The sequence below is a fragment of the Pseudonaja textilis genome, chromosome 1 (assembly GCF_049901715.1).
Source record: "Pseudonaja textilis isolate UNSWEBS1 chromosome 1, rPseTex1.2, whole genome shotgun sequence".
NCBI lineage: Eukaryota > Metazoa > Chordata > Lepidosauria > Squamata > Elapidae > Pseudonaja > Pseudonaja textilis.
In genome coordinates, this window is record NC_141990.1 from 23,312,197 (window position 1) to 23,331,158 (window position 18,962).

General features: G+C 43.0%; 2 protein-coding genes across 3 annotated transcripts; one reads left to right on the top strand and one right to left on the bottom strand.

Annotated features, from left to right (window-relative positions):
* The first annotated feature begins 8,180 nt into the window (after positions 1-8,180).
* On the top strand, positions 8,181-13,226 carry ZNF513 (zinc finger protein 513). 2 transcript variants are annotated; one of them, XM_026708695.2, is made up of 4 exons: positions 8,181-8,762; positions 9,143-9,292; positions 9,786-10,367; positions 10,821-13,226. In XM_026708695.2, the coding sequence occupies exons 1-4, from the start codon at positions 8,357-8,359 to the stop codon at positions 11,471-11,473; spliced, it is 1,791 nt and encodes a 596-aa protein (XP_026564480.2). In that variant the 5' UTR covers positions 8,181-8,356; the 3' UTR covers positions 11,474-13,226. The 2 variants fall into 2 exon arrangements, with proteins under 2 accessions (XP_026564480.2, XP_026564478.1); XM_026708693.2 differs by having other exon boundaries at positions 8,535-8,762; positions 9,718-10,367.
* On the bottom strand, positions 12,156-18,119 carry SNX17 (sorting nexin 17). The gene is made up of 15 exons (XM_026708696.2): positions 17,951-18,119; positions 16,505-16,579; positions 15,585-15,702; positions 15,236-15,300; positions 15,049-15,159; positions 14,695-14,785; positions 14,452-14,539; positions 14,266-14,335; positions 14,078-14,170; positions 13,738-13,941; positions 13,395-13,517; positions 13,002-13,079; positions 12,830-12,904; positions 12,702-12,743; positions 12,156-12,608 (listed from the first exon to the last, which is right to left on the bottom strand). The coding sequence occupies exons 1-15, from the start codon at positions 18,014-18,016 to the stop codon at positions 12,489-12,491; spliced, it is 1,419 nt and encodes a 472-aa protein (XP_026564481.1). The 5' UTR covers positions 18,017-18,119; the 3' UTR covers positions 12,156-12,488.
* Positions 18,120-18,962: the final 843 nt, after the last annotated feature.

Sequence of the window (18,962 nt, forward strand, 5' to 3'; positions counted from 1 at the left end):
TAGCCTAGGTTAAATGGGCTTTGGCAATTTAGGGTTTAGTATATTATAGAAACTTAGCCATTACTTAAATATGTTATGGAACAGGCCATAACATTGAAAAAATTATAGGGTTTGTTTACTTGGGATTAGCATGTTACTATAACACTTAAACAACTGTGTTTTGTTAAACCAAGTTTAGCATTTAATGTGTTGAATAAACCCAACTGTTGAACGGGTTTGCTACTGGCAGACGAGCATTTGAATATTGTCTCTTATTTTAATTTAACTGTAGACAAACACAAAACAATTTAAGAAGTAATAAACACAACAGGAATTTGAAGACTCTTCCTATATCACTCATGCAACTATGTGCTCACTGGACAAAGATTATAAGTGCTCATGGCATTGAGATCTGGATTCTCAGAGAGATCAGGGGAACTGATCTTGAAGCACTGAGAAATCAAAAACCCTGGAGGAGAATTCTATCATGGCAGCATCTCTTCCTGGGGTGAGAATTCCTTTTAAATGAGAAGAAAGAAAGACTCATTCAAAAGAAGGAAAACAATTATCCCTCCAAATGTGGCCTCTTCCATGGGATATTAGGCATGGTTTTACTTCCAACAGGTCTAGATTTCCAGGACTTTGGACAATGCTATCATTGCTGAAAACTGCTGGTTTTCTGACAAACATGAAAACAGCATATTGAATTAATTATCTAATACTCTTAGCATGCTGGGGAATTCTGGGAGTTGAAATCCATACATTTTTTAATTGCTGAGGTTGAGAAATACTGGTCTAGTACAAAGGCTAGTACAATAGATATTCCCTTTTAGCAGATAGTGCCTATATTTGCAAACACCTTTGTAAAGGAAAATATGAACATGAAATTCTGGAATTTAAATTGCTGGTGAACGCTGAAAGCCAGAAACTTCCAAAACTCCTCTTTATTTCTGCAAATCCAAGGCACTTCAATGTGTGATAATGAGGTTAGTGCATGAATAAATGTGTTAGTCCAGTGCAAAAAATGTTAAATATCGTCTGTATTAGTTTTAAGAAGCTACATTCCGCTTTTCTATCCCTAATATGCCAGATTGATAAGCCACTTGGAGGAAACTTACAAGAAGATATGTGAAAAGGCCCTGTGTAAAGATTTAGACTTGGATGTTAGACTTCAGCCTTGTGTCTAAAATGATTGTACATATAATCCAGTTTTACACAGCAATTCCCAGCCTTTTGCTACATCACAATTAAAACCTTTGGAGAACACCAGCTAGGATTGGCATTTACATACAGTTTAGCCTATATCATTCCTTCAACTGGCATTCTGAAAATTTATTCAATTTTAAAAATATATAAATATTATGATGAATGAATGAGGAATGACATTGAGATAGAGATAGATAGATAGATAGATAGATAGATAGATAGATAGATAGATAGATAGATGATAGATAGATAGATAGATAGATAGATAGATAGATAGATAGATAGATAGATACAGAGACAGACAGACAGACAGACAGACAGACAGACAGACAGATACTACATCTTTTCCCCTGAGAATTTACAAGAATTTAGGTAAGAAGAAAACCATTATATTGTGGGAATTTGTAGATGCCTGACATTTCCAGAAATGTCTGTTGGGAATTTAAAGTTTGAAAACTTACGGGTTAAAGCCTCTCACCTCTTACCAGGCAAAAGAAGACCTCACATTTCATTATAGTCCCCATCTCTATCCAGAGAAAGCTTATTAAAATCAACAACTACAACTGTCTTTTCTCAATTATTGCTGCAACTGTTTCTATTTCGTTTTGTTTTGATTTTGCTCTTTTGTCCTGGGCATCTGGCAGCTGTGAATATCTGACATATAGATTTTTTTATATTTTATGTTTTCCTATGATTATCTCTTAGAAATGTTTTATTATCTTTTATTCATTAGTAAGAATCGGTGGAAGTCAGGTGGCATATAAATCACCACCATCATTATCTAGAAGTTAGAGGTTATTTTGCTTGCTTTTTCCACTAAAGGGAAAATGTGTAGGAGAAATGCAGTGGAAACACAATCAGGAAAATCCTGTGGAGGGGAGTTTCAATTAAAGGGCTGAAATGCAAGGAGGAAAACTGTGGGAGTCACAATACTTAATTATGTTCACTAAAAGACATCGTAGGAGGATAGCCATGTTAGTTTGTAGTGGCAAAAAAACAGCAATAATCTGATAACACCTTTTCTAATGGAATTAAAAGCTCTAAGCATTGTTAACTAATAAGCATATTAGAGGATATTTGGTGATAATGAGTGCCTACCCAAAAGGCACAGAATCTACTTGGTCAGAACAGATCCAAGCTGACCATACTACGATCTGTTACCCTTCTTGCTTCAAAGTCTGTGCTGATCAATTGGCCCCCATCTTCATCTGAATCTTCAATAGATCACTAGAGATGTGCTATCTTCCTTCCTGCTTCAAACGTTCTACCATCATCCCAGTGCCAAAGAAGCCCTCCATCAAGGAACTGAATGACTACAGACTAGTTGCTCTAACATCTGTAGTTATGGAAACCTTGTGCTCTCCCACCTGAAAACCATCACGGATCCACTGTTAGATCCCATGCAGTTTGCATACTGAGCAAATAGATCGACAGATGATGCTGTTAACATGGCTCTGCATTACATCCTACAACACCTTGAATCTCCAAATACCTACGCAAGGGTCCTCTTTGTAGACTTCAGTTCAGCATTCAATACCATCATTCCAGACACTCTTCTAAGTAAATTAAACCAACTAGCAGTACCTGAACACACTTGTAAGTGGATCATAAGCTTCCTAACAGACAGGAAGCAGCAGGTGAAGCTAGGTGGAATAACATCTGATACCTTTACAATAAGCACAGGGGCCCCCCGAAGGCTGTGTCCTATCTCAAGTAACAGGCATATGCTTTTGTCCTTTTGATCAATATTTTCTTGATGCCAGCCCTCCAAGAGAGCCCAAATTTGCAAATGAAAGATATGCAACCTAATACAATACTGTTACCATTATCATAAGGTTATACAGGTAGTTCTCAACCGATGACCACAATTGAGCCCAAAATTTCTGTTGTTAAGACAGTTGTTAAATGAATTTTCCCTGTTTTATGACCATTCTTGGCACAGTTGTTAAATAAATCACTGCAGTTGTAAAATTAGTAACATGGTGGTTAAGTGAAACTGGCTTCCCTATTGGCTTTGCTTGTCAGAAGGTTGCAAAAGGTTGTCACATGACCCCAGAATACTGCAACTGTCATAAACATGAGTCATTTGCCAAGCATCTGAATTCTGACCACATGATATTGGGGAGGTTGCAATGATTGTAAGTGTGAAAAATGATCATAAGTCACTTTTTTCAGTGGTGTTGTAACTTTAAATGGTCATTAAATGAACTGCTGTAAATTGAGTTACCTGCAATAACAGAATCTTGAAAGTACTCATCCCACACTATGAGATGGTCATGTCTGAGATGCTGTCTCAAATTACATTTCTGCCCTGAACTCAAATTTCTTTTATCTGACCATTGTCTTAGTTATAGCTCTTCCTCCAGTTCCTCAGTTATTCTATCTGCCCATTACATAAGATAAATATTGAAGGATTAAAGTATTTAGGAATGTGTAGTTTCATTGACAATTGCCTTTTTTCTGAGCATCATGATAAAAAATACAGAGAAACAAATTAAATTATTCACATCTGTTTTTACTGTAAACAACATACTTTGAGAAAAGAACCATTGAAAAAGAAGAGAAAAATGCAGTCTTTGCAGGATCAGAATAGTTGAAAAATCTGCCCTGGCATTATGCATTAGTGATAAATCAGTATTGACTCTTAATAGATAGACGTTCTCCACTTGGCCTTTCATGTCTTCCCACAATGTAATCCTCACTGCTACAATTGCATCCAGCCAGCTTGCTATGAGTCACTCTCTTCTTCTCTTTCCTTCCACCTTTTGCACCATTATGGATTTCTTAAGGGAGCTGGGTCTTCACATAATATATCCACAATATGCTAGTGACTGTACATTGGTATTAATATACATAATTGATTAATTAATTGGCTTATACATAGTTAATATAGTCTACTATACTATTCCCCTTTGGTTACTTGATATATAATGATATCACTATATAAATCAATAAGAGTCCTTACTACAAGCTGTTGCATAAAGCTTATGTTCTAAGATATAAATGCTTCATTTTGTTTGCACTGCAATAAAATGATTTAAGTATAAAATAATATGTATAACAACGTTCTTGAGTTTTGTAGCAGAGACTAATTAATTGTACTGTTTTTAATTAAGAGACTTAGCAATAGCATTCTTCATACTATTTACATAATGTAGCAAAGCTTTGATTAGACCATTTCTCCTGGATTTATGATAATTTCAGGGGTTTTCTATATTGCTTTTGGTGCTCTATCTTGAAAGCATATCTGCCCTTATGTTCATCGATTGGGGCTTCCCTTATGCCTAAAGGTAAATGCACCACAATAGAACAGCATGTGCCTTCTTAATTGTTATACATTTATGCCTTCTTAATCGCTATACATTTCAAATTAGTCAAGAAAAACTCAAATTAACTCTTGCCAAAACAAAAGATTGAAAGCCTGGCCTCAGTAGGAAAAAAAGCATTTGTATTTTTTGCAAACCCTTTCAGAAAATTCCCATTTATTCTGTCCAGGTCCAAAATAACTTGTGGGAGTCTATAATAGTTCAGTTTTTCTGTGGTTGCCTGGCAATAATGCATCAACAGCGTTGCTTGGAAATATCCAATCCACATAGCTTTTAATATAAACTATAAATCATATGATGTAGTATAATAATTTGTAATGTAGTAATTAATAGACTGCAATTCTTGCATACGAGAATTATTCAATCCTGCATACCTTATGTTTGCCATTATACATGGGTATTGTTTAATGTTTGAATGACAGATTAATCCCTCCCTCCACATTATTTTAATTATTTTCATAAACCCTTTGTGTATGGATATGTAATTGCCATGACTTTGCAAAAGGTAAAAATATCAAAAAAACACATGTTTGAAAACAAAAACCCTGTACTCATTTTATGTTTTATTTATTCCCCTCCCCCACAATAATTCCATCAATATCTATGCATGAGAACAACAGTCATCAGTACAATATACTCTCCAGAATATGAAACCAAACGGTAGCCCTGATCCTCTGGTGTTACATATGGCTATAAGATATAAAACAATGTTAATACAGGTGTTTTATTTTTGTTTAATAAACTTTCTAAAGAGTCAGTGGTTAAGGTGCTCGCTCAACAGCATAGAGGGCCATGGGCTAAACCCCTAGAAAAACAATTGGACCCTGCAACCATCCAGATCCAGGATAAATACTAGGAAATATAACAAGACACATATTTAAACAATGACATAGACCATTTGAAAACCTCAAATTACATTGTAAACATAATACATGAAGAAATGTTACAGATCTGTATATTCATTTTCTGTTTTTTTTTTAAACTTGTTCAAAACTTTTATGTTTGGTGTTGAATATCTTCCTTCCCACAGGAATATGTCCAAGACCATTTGGTTCCTCTTTATCCATATAACAGCTTTCCCCTTCAGTAAAATAGCCTCTACTTACCATTCCAAAGGTACTTTTCCTTCCCAAAAAGCAACTGGGCTTTCTTGGTTTTTCTTTGAAAACATTTCCTTTCTCATCCAAGTAGCTTCTTCAGTTGTTGGATGAGAAGCAAAACATTTTCAAAGGAAAAAGAAAGAAAGTCTAGTTACATTTTTGGGGGGTGGGGTGGGGGGGAGGGAAACATCTTTGGGATAACTATGATCCGGATAATTGAGAATAACCATAGACATTTAGCCTCTGACACGTTATTTATCTCCAGTCTCTGTTCGGCTTCCTGCTATTGCCTCTGTTTACAATTTGGATTTTTTATTTGAAAATCATGTTTAACCAATCTGGAATTTCCATGCCCACCCCTCGTGTTTCTACATGAGCTCCTCTTTAATTTAAAGTCCATACTTATTAGGCTAACATGGGTTATACGGAAAACTCCCCCACCCCCAAATTGTATTTAAAAGGGAAATGGTTAGTTTAAAAATACATTATTTCTTGCCCTAGTATAATTGCTTAAATATTTATAGAATCCATACTGCAGTCAGATATTACTATTTACAATAATTACCTGTGTCTTCTTTTTCAAATGCAGTCATTATTTTATTTATGAGCTACAGAAGTAAATTTTCCCATTTCATTTTTAAAAGAATACTGCATCCATGCTACCCTACTATAACCAGTTCTGATAGAAAGTTATCTCTGAATGAAACTAATTATTTGGATTGTTTAATTGGGGTTTCACCTAGAATATTTTACTGTGATTGACTAGCAACAAGGTGGATGAACTCAGTTACAATGATGATGGGTGCACTCTTGGAAGACCATGTTAATCTATATGGTTGCTAAATGTCTATGGAGATTCTCAATCATCCAGGTCATGGTTGTTCCAAAGATGCTTTCCAAAAGGCAATTGCACTTTCTTGGTTTTTTTCCTTGAAAACATTTTGCATCTCATTCAAGAAGCTTCAGAACTGGAAAAAAACCTTCTTGGGTGAGAAGTGAAACTTTTCAAGAAAAAAAACTAGAAAATCCAGTTGCCTTTTGGAAAGCACCTTTGGGTAGTTTCTAAGAGTTAACACTGGCTTTATGGCACATAATCAATTGTTTATTCCTTATATAGCAAAGAACTGGAAAGTGACCAATGTACCATTATCTTTTAAAAATCAATCTGGAGAGGAAAAGTCTTGTTTTGTAAAAACTCATTAGCTTGACTTCTAATCTGTATAAACATTCATTTTATAAAAGCTAAATATACACACACACACCTATGGTCTGTCTGTCTGTCTATCATCTATCTAACACAGTAGCTTTATTAAATTAACACAGATCCAGATTGTTGAGGGCAATATGCTGACTGTAAACCGCTTAAAGCACTCTGAAGCAGTATATAAGTCTAAATGCTATTGCTATCTGAAAGCAGAATCTTCAAGCAGAATATTACTTGCCATAAACAGAAGGACTGTTATGTTCTATGTTCTGTGTTCTGTGACTATGTGGTTAAGATGTACTTGCATACATAGGTATATGTATGAAGCATAACTCTACTTAAACTTTCCATTGTTTTATATAGGACATTCTCAGCTCTGCTTTTGGGAAGATGTTTGCAACTGAAAACACACTAAGAAGAATTGCTATTATTTCTCTGTGTAGCTCATAGCTAGATGGGAGCCTTGAAGGAATTTTATCCATAGCACTTTTTTCTAGCTTTTTTGTTGAGTATGGGTTGGAATATCAAGAGATATTGGAATACTGGATGTTTTAAAGAAGAGATTGGACAACCATTTATCTGAATTTGTTACAGGTTTTCCTGCTTAAGCAGGGGGTTGGACTAGAAGACCTCCAAGGTCCCTTCCAATTGTTATTTTGTTATTCTGAATAGAAAAACTGGAACACACACAAACACACACACACTATGAGAGGACAAGAAAGAGATTGTAAATTATTCTATGCTGCCATTTATTGTAGGTCACCCAGATTTTTGCAGTTCTCACAGTCCTAATATAAGTGCATTTATAAAGGCCTATTTATAAATTGCTACGTGCAATAAACTCCATGAATTTCAGGGGATGAAGAGAAGGGAAATGGCTATTCTTGTTGTCCTCATCTTTTTTTTAATTTTTATTCCACCTTTTTAATATATGCAATTCAAGGCAGCATATATACACCAGTATTTCTTCCTCTTCTTCTTCCTCTTTTCCTAACAATGAGGTGAGCTAGGCTGAAAGACAGCGACTGGCCCAAAGTCACCCAGCTGGTTTTTCATGCCTAAGGCAGGACTAGAACTCACCATATCCTGGTTTCTAGGGCAGCCCCTTAACCATTACACCAAACTGGTTTTCCATAAATCGCTCCACCTTGGCTAAAAAGTAGCAGTTGCAACAGTGTTGCAAAGTAAAGCTATTTGCTCTTTTACAGCTTACTGTTTATGTTCAATAGTAATATAAATATAATGCTTGCTTTACATTTTTAAAAGTTGTCTTGTGCCAGTTCAGGCAATTAAGAGTTCATTAAAATTTTTGTTTGTTTGAGAGGCATTCCTCAGGCTATATTAAGAATACAGTTCCATATCTTCATTTTAAAAAGTATTAACTTCATAAAACAGTACTTTTCCGGAAGATTTTAATGTATCAATTCTTTATTTCTACATTTTGACAGGCTACTCCATTACAGATTTGCTGAAATTCTTGTTCGAAAAAATGGGGCAGCAGGAAGATACCACTATCCAATGATGGCAGACAGTAATTTTAAATGAACGCCCATTTAAGCTGCAGTTATTGTCACATCTTCGCAGAAATCTCGGAAGATAAGATTATAAGCATGGATGTAATTAGAGCCAATCTGAGGGTCAGGCTTCTTGCGGCCTTTCTCGCCCTTTGTAGTTCAGAGGAAAAGACTCCACGTCCCGTCATGCAGCACGGGAGGGACCGGAGCCGGAAGCGTTGGCTATTCTGCCGTCCGCCCCGCGGATGGGCGGGAGCGCCGGAGGAGCGGCGGCTGTCGGGGCGTCGCGGAGGAAGAAGCGGCTTCACCGGTGGCAATCCAGGCCGAGCGGCCCGGAGGGGGGAAGGTATCCAGGGCTGGAGCCGCTCCCAACCCCCCGTGCTGCGGGGCAAGATGCCCCGCCGGAAGCAGCGCCACCCGCAGCCCGTCAAAGGTCAGCGCCGGGTTGCCGGGCTCACCCTGGGGACGCTGTGCCGCATCTCCGTCCGCCTCGTTTGTGTCTGGGCGGCGGGGGCTTCGGCTGCACGTCTCTCTCTCTCTCCCTGCCCCGAGGCTCCGGCCTGTTGGGGTGTCCTGGGCGATTGACTCCCGGAGCCCTGGTCCAAGCTGACCGCTGTGCTGGGCAAGGGGAGGAGTCCTTCCTCGTTCGATGGGTTGGCCGTGGGCAGAATTAGGGCAATTAATTCGCCCTCCCCTTCGAAGGAGAGGCAGGGCGACGCCGTTGGGGTGTCTGGGCGACGCCAGCAGTTTCTGCGGAGCGTGAAACGGGGACCCCGATTCTCACACGACCGCATTCTGCTCTGTCTATTGTAGTGGACGTTCCTGGTGCTCCGGCCGAGCCGTCAAGAGAGGAGAGCCCGGCGCCGCAAGCCAGCTTCCTCTTAAAGCAGGAGCTGTCCCTGTCCCTGGAGGACGAAGAGGACAGCAGTGCTCCGATTCTGGCCTTCGAAAAGGACTCCGAAGGTGGGTTCGGGTCCTCGCTTGGGCAAATCGGAGCAAGGGGTGTAAGATTGGGGGTTGGGGTGGGGTGGGGCGGGGATGCGTGGGTTGGCGGGGGGTGGGGGAGGCGGGGAGCTGTGCCTAGGAAAAGAAAGGGCCTCTTGGATCCTCCCATTCGAGTTGCCAGGAACTGGATCTAGTCAGCGGGTCTAGTATGCAAAGCCAGCACAAGTCTCTCCACCATCTTCTTACTGTTCAGTACTGTCTGGGGTGTCATATTTTCTGAGTGGGAGAGTTGGGTGTGTTTAGCACCAGGCGGAGCATCCCCAGGAGAGGGACCTGTAGCTAATAGAAAGGCTTGTAAATGATGGCAAGGATTTTAGTTATGAGGAAAAGGGTCCTGGAGTTTAGCCTCCCCTACACATGGTAACCCCCTATTGTACCAGCAGGCGAGGGAGAGGACAAAGTGAGGATTCCCACAGCTGCCCACCTGATGTCCCCTCCTTGTGTGCTGCAGACTCCCTCGGGGGGACACCTGGACTGCCAGCTTACACGCTGAGTGATGAGGATCTCCCGTCTCTGTGCCAGGCCCAGGACGAAGATGGAGAGAATGAAGGGCCGGGCCGGGCTTGCCAGCATTGTGGCCTGCCTAGTCCTGGTTCTACTCCCTGCTGCCCCTCTGAAGTAGGGGATGAGGAAGGCTCCCCTAAGGGGCGTGTAGTCTTTTCCTGCCAACTGTGCCCCTTTGCCTCACACTACTCCAGCCACCTCAAGCGGCACATGAAGACTCACAATGGCGAGAAACCTTACCGCTGTCCGCATTGCCCGTATGCCTCAGCTCAGCTGGTTAACCTGACACGCCATTTGCGAACCCACACTGGTGAGAAGCCCTACCACTGCCCCACCTGCCCCTTCGCTTGCAGCAGCCTTGGCAACCTCAAGAGACACCAGCGGGTCCATGGCCAGGAACGTCCAGTGCGCTGTAGCTCCTGCAGCTGCCACTGTGTCCAAGGGAATTCCCTCCAGCACCACAGCGCGGGGATCCAGGGGGAATCGGAGGCAGAAATGGAGGGACCACCCATTGCAGATCAGGAGACAGGTACATGATGGAAATGGCAAGGTAGAATTCATAGCCTTGCAAAGGGAGGGAATATACATAAACTTTCAGTGGGGGGAAGAGGGAGAAACTTTACAAATCTTCATACACCAATAGTTCTCAGCAGCTTTTGGAGTAGCAGAGTTGAGTATCTGCAGCCCGATACTCTTTGTGTCTGCCATCTTGTTATGCGTTTAATAGCCTAAACCAGAGCATGGAATCTGTGTGCCAAGGAAGTGTACTGACCCTTACTCTCTAGGGGTTTGGTTGCCCCTCCTCTAATTTGAATTGTAACAGCAGTATTCTACCCTGGGCTTGTAGTACATCAAGAGTTAAGGATAAGAGGATTATTCAAATTGGCCTGTGCGCTGTATGACAGTGAAAGAAGTAAGTTACATATGGCTCCAGTAATATCTGTTTAGAGCATTTCTGCTTATTTCTATTTTTCTTCCACAGAGCCACCACCATTGCTGCCTAGCTCCCCATTTCTGCAGGCGGAAGACTCTAATACGGTTCTTCCTGAGCTGCTCTTTCCGTTCACGTGCAGGGCATGTGGATTGGTGCTACAAGCTGACGAAGGCTTGGGTGAGCCAGTATGTGGGCGTTGCAGCCTGGCAGTGCTGGGGGCTGAACCAGCCTCACCAAAAGGCTTCTCCTGCCAGTTATGCCCTTTTATTACCACCTATCCTAACCATCTGGCCCGTCATATGAAGACACACAGTGGAGAGAAGCCCTTTGCCTGTGCGCTCTGTCCATATGCCTCAGCCCATCTGGACAACCTCAAGCGGCACCAGCGGGTGCACACCGGTGAGAAACCCTACAAGTGCCCCCTATGCCCATATGCCTGTGGCAATCTTGCCAACCTCAAGCGCCATGGACGCATCCATTCGGGGGACAAGCCTTTCCGCTGCCGTCTCTGCCCATATTCATGCAACCAGAGCATGAACCTCAAGCGCCACATGCTGCGGCATACAGGTGAAAAGCCCTTTCAGTGCCGCATCTGCCCCTACACTACTGGCCACTGGGACAATTACAAGCGTCACCAGAAGGTGCACGGGCAGGGCCTGGCAGAGGAAGGAGGGCCTGGTCCAGACAGCAGCCTGACCTAATGATGCTGAAAGACTCCTTGAGCTTCTGACTCTATAGTTGCCTGCTGTCAAGCCTATGTAAAAGATTGACTGGGATGTGCAGGAGAAGGAGCTGTATGTACTTGCAGGAGCAGCAGTACCACCTCACTTTTTAAGAAAGTGTTGTTTCCTTTGCTGAAAAGCACCCCGGGGCCTTGCCCTGTCCAGTGCTTCTGTCCATAGGAAGAAAAAGGCATCTGCTCTGCAGACCGTTCTCTGAAACTCTCGCTCTGTGGGACAGCTGAAACCTGCAGAGAGGAGCTCCTTTGTCCTCTTTTGTCCTTTTTGTGCCTCCCCTCTTTAGTCCTTTAATTGTGGTTGCTGCTTGAATCTGTGTAATTTATATGGTGTATTAATGCATTAAACTGTTTTCTTATCTGGCTTTATTTTGGCTGGCAAGAGCAGCTGGAGACTAACTGGCAAACCTGATCACAGTGCAGTTGTGCTTCTGCTGAACTGGCCTGTGTGAGCATGTTTACAGCAGGCATACTGTTATGCCCTCTTTTCGCCATCTTATTTCCAGCAGGAGAGGAAAACAGACAACACGGTCTCAGTAATGTGGCCTCCACTGTGTCCATAACTGTTACCTTATCATTTTTTGCGGCTCTAGTGCCAAGATGTTGAAGCAGGAAATTGGATGCAGGAGAGAGAAGGGCTCACAGGATGTGTTTCCAATCATGATTTATTTAATCATTGTCACAAATGTGTTAATGTTCAAATGTAAACAGCGGGTAGATAAACAAGATTACAAGTCTAGCGGTTATAGTTAAAAGTCTACCGTGAGCATTAGAGTTGTGTTGGCTCTTTGTGCAAATGTCCACTCTACCCTAGTTTGGCATGTATGAAGCTGAAGCTTACTAGTCAGCTCTGCAAATTGCCTCTGCAGACAAGAGACTCTGGCAAAGGACACACAGCCAGCTGGGGGCTGAGGCACATCAAGATCAACCCGCAAGCAGGTCATACATTCCACAAAGATCTTTTGGGTAAAGCAGGGCATTTAAAGGTCCTCATCGCCAATGCCCTCAAAGGCATAGTTGCCATGGAAATCATTCGCCCCAATGTCATTCGAAGAGCTGGAATGGCTGATGGCTCGTAAGCTGACAGAGCCCAATTTGCTCTGGATAAGGGAGAGAAGAGCTGCAAATTAGCAAGAGCCATGCCCCATGGTAGATCACATTTGTCCATAAGAATAAGAAGGAGAATTACTCACCGAGACTTTTGTAACAGGGTCCCTACTACCATCAGGGGAATCCTAGCAAAACATACAGGTATGTTAAAGGAGAAAGGGAAAAGTAGGGAAGGGAAAAGTAGGAAGCAGAGATGACAGGATCTGCCTACCAAAAGAGGAGGCGATTTCACTGCTTGCTGACTGTCTGAACGCTGTAAGGCTCCAATGGTTCGTCTGCGGAACATCTATGAAAGAAGAGAGTATTGAGATGCTTGGAGGCACCCATCCTAATAAATTTGACCTAGCCATCTCCACCAAAGGGATAAGAAGCCTGAGTCTCACCTTACGTATGCTTCCTCCAGATTTCTTCACCATCAGCTCATCCACCATGGACTGCAAGCAGATGCTCAACATTATAGCCTAAGATATGAGAGAGAAATGTTCTTCTGTGCAGTATTATCCCAACTGATGGAGCCTTGATTTTGTAAACTTAGGATAGGAAAAAACAAATTTGATACTGGAGTTATGATTGGGAAGCAAATAAGAATAAAATTGAGCTTGTTTCCATTTGTGATATTCGAAGTGCATTATTTGTAAGGAGAATAGATTTGATCAGTAAAAGAACCTGCACTGAGTGGGGTAGTGGATCAGATACCCGTGCAGTTTACTAGTTTCAAAGTTCAAAATGTAAGGATTCATCCCACCCACCCCACCCCCCATGCACATACTTCCTACCTGTGGGCTGGTAATGGTGACCCACTGCAGTCTATCCTTGCTCATCAGGTACTCAAAAGCTAGTTCCAATTTCACCTCTGACTTGCCAGAACTTGTGCCTGATGTCCCATTGTGCACAGGGACCTAAAAAAGAGCAGTCTAATGATTGCTTATTGGCGAAGCAGCAGGAGGGGAATATTGAGGCTAGAAAACTCTTGGTTTGCCTGTAAGTGCCAAAGCTACTTCTCCAGCCTCTTAAATTCCCAAACAGAAGAGAGACACAGAAAAAAGTATTCCTCCCTCAAAGCAGAACAGGCCATCCTCAACAAGGTAAAGACACGATCTGATTCATGTGTTAGCTCACCGAGGAAGTAACTCGCCAACAACGCATTCGTGTCACTTTGAAACTTCCTTCCTTGATCTGGTCATTGGGCAGCTTGACCTGGAAATTCAGTTCACTATTGCCTGCTCCAACAATGACATGACAGCCTTTCTCAGGGAAATCCGTAATACAAGGGTCAAATTTGAGATAGCCATAATATTTGAGGGTTTGTGCCAAGCGGATGAACTATAACAAAAGAGAGAACATTCACAGGGAAGCTTGTGATTTTTGGATGTATAAATTTCATTGCAACTAGCTGGGAGTGAAACAAGGTAATGTAGACTGACTCACGCTGCATAGGTAAAGGAAAATGAAAACCTACCTCTTTTTTCGAGACCTTTTCCTGTAAAGATTTAAGCTGACGGTGCTGTTCCTTATTGGCAAGGATCCAGCCCCGTTCAATATCTGCAACTGTCTATGAGAAACAGAAATGGAGGAGAAGAAGGAAAAGTTGCTGCTTGCTATCCCACCTCCCACCTTCCTCCCTGTCACTCAACCTTAGTGCCTGACCTGGGCATATAGCAGATTTAGTCCTACCCGCTGCTCCATGACATCATCATCAAAGGCAGGGTCCCAGTAGCTAGGGGTGGAGGAAGAGGAAAGAGATGGAAGAGGCAAGCCATTAATGGGTCTTCACTCAACTATTATTTGACTGGGATTGATAATATTGACTCCTACCCTTTGCACATTTCTTACCTCTTGCGCAGCAGAATCTTGTACTCGGGGTTGTGGAGGCTGGTGACTGATACATAAGGAAGCTCAAATTCCTGCAATTTCCGGATGACTGTAAAAGATGAGACAGTTCAGAGCAAATCATGCAGCATACCTCAAACTTCTCCCTAGACACACAGACAGAAACACATGCCTGCCCGCCTTTCCTGGCAGGCAGGCTGGTTTTTCTCTGCCATTATAGCAAGTGCAGCAAAGAGGTTAACTCACAAGAAAATGCTCCATCCTTGGCTTCCCGCACAAGGAAGAGATGAAAGTAGCCAATCAAATCGTCCGGCAAGTCCAACTTCAAGGCCACAGCCTACAAACAATGGAAAGATAAGTCAGACGTTGAACTCTTTCCTCTTAACAGCAACTTAGGGAAAGGCTACGTTAAATATTGCCGCTCTAGGAAGGCTTGTTGGTACAGGCCATTAGTTCTTGGAACTTGGTACAGGCCATTGGAATAAAGTAATCCGTCACACTGAATCTTAACTGTAAGGAAAGGAGAGAAAGTACTAGCATATAATCTCTCCTCCATTTCTTTCTCAGCATGAGCCGTTCTTATTTCTGGGAAAGACTCACCTCCAGAACATCCTCTGTTTGATCTGAGGTAAGAATTGTGACTTTCACCTTCTGCCCATTGGATAAGAGCACATCTAGTTGTACCTCTTCAGTTGGGATCTGCTGGGTTTCCTGGAAATACACAGGACTACAATCATTTTCTCCACCTGGCATATATTTTGTCCTCTGCATTTACCCACCTCCTTACCTGCTGGGCTTTTCGCAGAAAGCTATTGAAGATCTCACTACCTCCTAACAAGGGGTCCTGCCGTACTATGGATTAATAACAGAAACTATGGATTAGTAACAGAAATAATACCAGCTTTTTAATACTTATGGTTTTAATATTTTTATTGTAAATAGGTGTTTTATTTTTTGGTTGTGAGCACTCAAGAATTTGGTACAGGCTGGGTGGCTATATAAATATTTTAAATAAATAAACAGAAGGTAACATCAGCTTTTTTGCTTTCAGCCAAAGCTCACTCCCTATACATAGAGAATACCTACTTGCAAATGCACGCATACTATTTTTCCTTGATTTACCCAACAAAACTTACCTGCTTGCATATATTTTTCTAGTTGTTCCCGCCGCTGCTCCACTTCCACTGGGGTGAGTGTGAAGATCTTTTTTGGAGGAAAAGCTGGCACCACATTAGCTCCATATTCCTTCCTTAGCTGCAGAAAGAAAAGCAGAGATCATCTTCAGGCAGCAAAATTCCATTTTGCTACTACCGGAATTTTGGTAATAAGATAAATACACCCATTTTTTCTTCCTAGTATTTTTCTGCAAGTATAGGTTTTTCCTTTTTTTCAAATCAACATGTGGCTATACCACTGGCTATAACAGGAATTGACCAACCAGACTGTCACCCAAGCCTGATGTTGTGGGTTGACAAAGAAAGAACGACCCAAGGTCACCCCACCCAGCTGGCTTTCTTGCCTACAAGGGGACTACAACCAGGGGTGGGATGCTACCAGTTCTGCCCAACTCTATAGAACCAGTAGCTCTGAAACGCAGCAGACACCGACCTGGTTCTGTATTTGCTGCTGTTTGGCCCACCCGCCTGCCTCTTACCTGTCCTTTATTTCCTGCCTTTTCAACCTCAGCTGCTTTGCATGGCACAGCTGAGGTTGAAAAAGCAGGAAAAAAAGAGGCTTTTCAAATGTTGCACACCCGCATGCGACGCTTTTCAGCTTTCCAGGTGGCACAGCTTAAGGTCTTTTACACATGCGCACAGTGTGTAAAACGTCACCGAACCAGTAGTAACCGGTAGTAACACCAGTTGAATCCCACCCCTGACTACAACTAACAATCTCCTGGCTTCTAGACTGGTCCTTAACCACTAGACCAAACTGCCTTTCTTAGTTACATAAATCAATTGAATTAATGCAACACTACTCTAGGAGCAAGGCTTTTAATGAAATACTGCTAGCTTTCCACAAAGGAGCAATTCTGGCAATTTCTTACATGCCTCACCTGTTCATGCAAACCAAGCAGCTGGCTGTATCGCACTTGGCAATGCAGAACACCATTCACATGAATGCTGTAAGCCTGTTGAAGACAGAAGGAAAAGGCATCATTAGGGAATCTGTTTATGAGAAAGCCCTTAAGCTATCCCATTCCCAGAGATACAATGGGGAAACGGTACTATCTGGTATGAATCACAAAGTACTAATTCCATAGCTGCATGAAGATTCAAGGAGGGAACAGGTCTTTTAAACTAAGAATTCACAAATCCTTTTCTGGGCCTTAAGAATCAGTTATAAGGCATGAACACTACCTGTTATTTCTACAAGGGGAGGTAACTGCCTAAAATAAGAAGAGGTTGCAGGTACTGAAATAAAAACAGTCTCTTAGGTTATCTACCATGCAATGCAAAAAAATCTGCATGAAGCAGAAATTATAAATCTTAGTGAAGTAACATCCAAGCCTGAAATAAATATGCCTTTCAATAACATTGAAAAAACTAAATGTTGTAACCGAGATTTGATGACATGGAACTAAACAAGTACCTGCAAGCCTAAATTAAAGACATGAGTATCGGTAAGATAAGATGTATAAGCCCATTTATTAAGCTCTACAGGTTTGCACTTTATTCAAAGTAACCTTTCTGTATAGAACAGAAACAAAAGATGAATTGCACCTACAGTGAAGGGATATCTGGGTTTGCTCCTGGACATAGTATCCAGGAGTAGCTATAGAATCTGTAATTCCTGGTTATGCAAGGAATCTTTCCCATGACAAAAGTCTGTCAACAGCAATCTTCTTAAAAACAGTGTTTATTATTCTTTCTCTGAAACACCCAAAGCCTTTTTAACAGAAACAAAAGATGAATTGTTCTGAAACGCCCAAAGCCTTTTTAACCAGGAAAAAAACCCAGAATAATTCAAGGAGAGACACTCTAACTGAAAGAAGTGCTCTTCAGTGCCGGAGTGCCTCTACTATACTTCCCCCTCGTTTTTCTCCTTGTTGTGGCCATTGCGTCCTCCTTGGGGAGTCCTAAGTCATATAGATTTGATTTGAATTTAAGTTGGAAAGAGAGGAGACCGAGATCTGGGTCGTGGCTGCCTCACAGACGACGGCTACCATTTCCCCGGGGCCCATCCTGGCGCCTGCCGTATCTGGCTTCAAGACTCAGCGCGGAGGGGAGAGGCAGACTGAGCGGAGTTTTTGCGGAGGAGAAGTGAAACCGCTCATTCCAACCGGTCGCCCTTCCCACCCCCTCCGCCCACTCCGGATTCTTCTGAAGAGCCGGAAGGCGCCTACAGTTGCTGCAGAGAAGCAGCCAAAAGGCACCCGAGCAAGTCGCCCAGGGTGTAAATCCCAGTTCGAAGCCCTTTCCAGATGTTAGGGTTTAATCCGAAGGTGGGGGGAGGGAGCCCTGGGAACTCTGCGCCCCGCTTCCAGGGGCTTGACACTCGCCACGTAGGCCGCAGCGTTGCCGCCATCCCCGGCGCGGGTCTCGGTCTCGGGGATGGAGAAATGCATGGCCGCTTCCACCTCCGTCTGCAGCTGCTGTCGTCGCTGCTACCTTCGACTCGGGCCGGAACTGGACTCCGATGTAGCCGCCATCTTGCGGGCGGAGAGAGAGGGAGGGAGGCACCAATGTGGGCGTAACGGAAGGAGGAGGACCGGAGAAAACTCGTCTCTTCCCCCCACCCTTTTTTTGGCTGCTGGTCATCTCCCCGGCCCTATCCGTGGATGGTCTGACCCAGGAAAGACCAAGTGCTGGTCAGAGAAGGGAATATTGAAAGCGAAAATGCTTCCGTCTTGCCCAGGTGCTCTTTTACCTCGACCGTTTGGAACCCCCCCACAATTTGGAATAAGGGAGCTGAACCGCCGCCGCCCCCCACTCCCCCAAAGGCAGGTCGTGGCACATAGAAGTTAAACCAGGGGTCTCCAAACTCGGCCACTTTAAGACTTGTGGACTTCAACTCCCAGAATTCCTGAGCTAATATGACTGGAGGAGGAATTCTGGAAGTTGAAGTCCACAAGTCTTAAAGTGGCCGAGTTTGGAGACCCCTGAGTTAAACGATACAAGTACAACCCGAGGGAAATATTGGCCAATAAGTAGTCTTGGAACCTGCTTTACCCCGCGGACGGACAGGGTATCTGGGTCGCCCCCTGCCCTTTTCTCTCCTCACCTAGGCTGTCCGTCCAGCGAGGTGGGTTAGCAGCGGAAAGAACTCCTCCATTAGGGACGGACGGACCGAGTAGGGCTACCGGCCTGCAAAAACCCGTCCAAACAATGGTCGTCCGGAGTTTTGCAGCCCCCATCTGGTTCCCCCCCCCATATACGTGGTAATCGGGGTAGCCGCTACTGGCAATAAGCAAGGTTGAAGGGACCGACAGGTATCTCCGTCTATCAGCTCGGGCCTGAGAGCCCGGTTGATCGGTGTGAGTAGGTTGCACCACACACCGAAGATGCTAACGG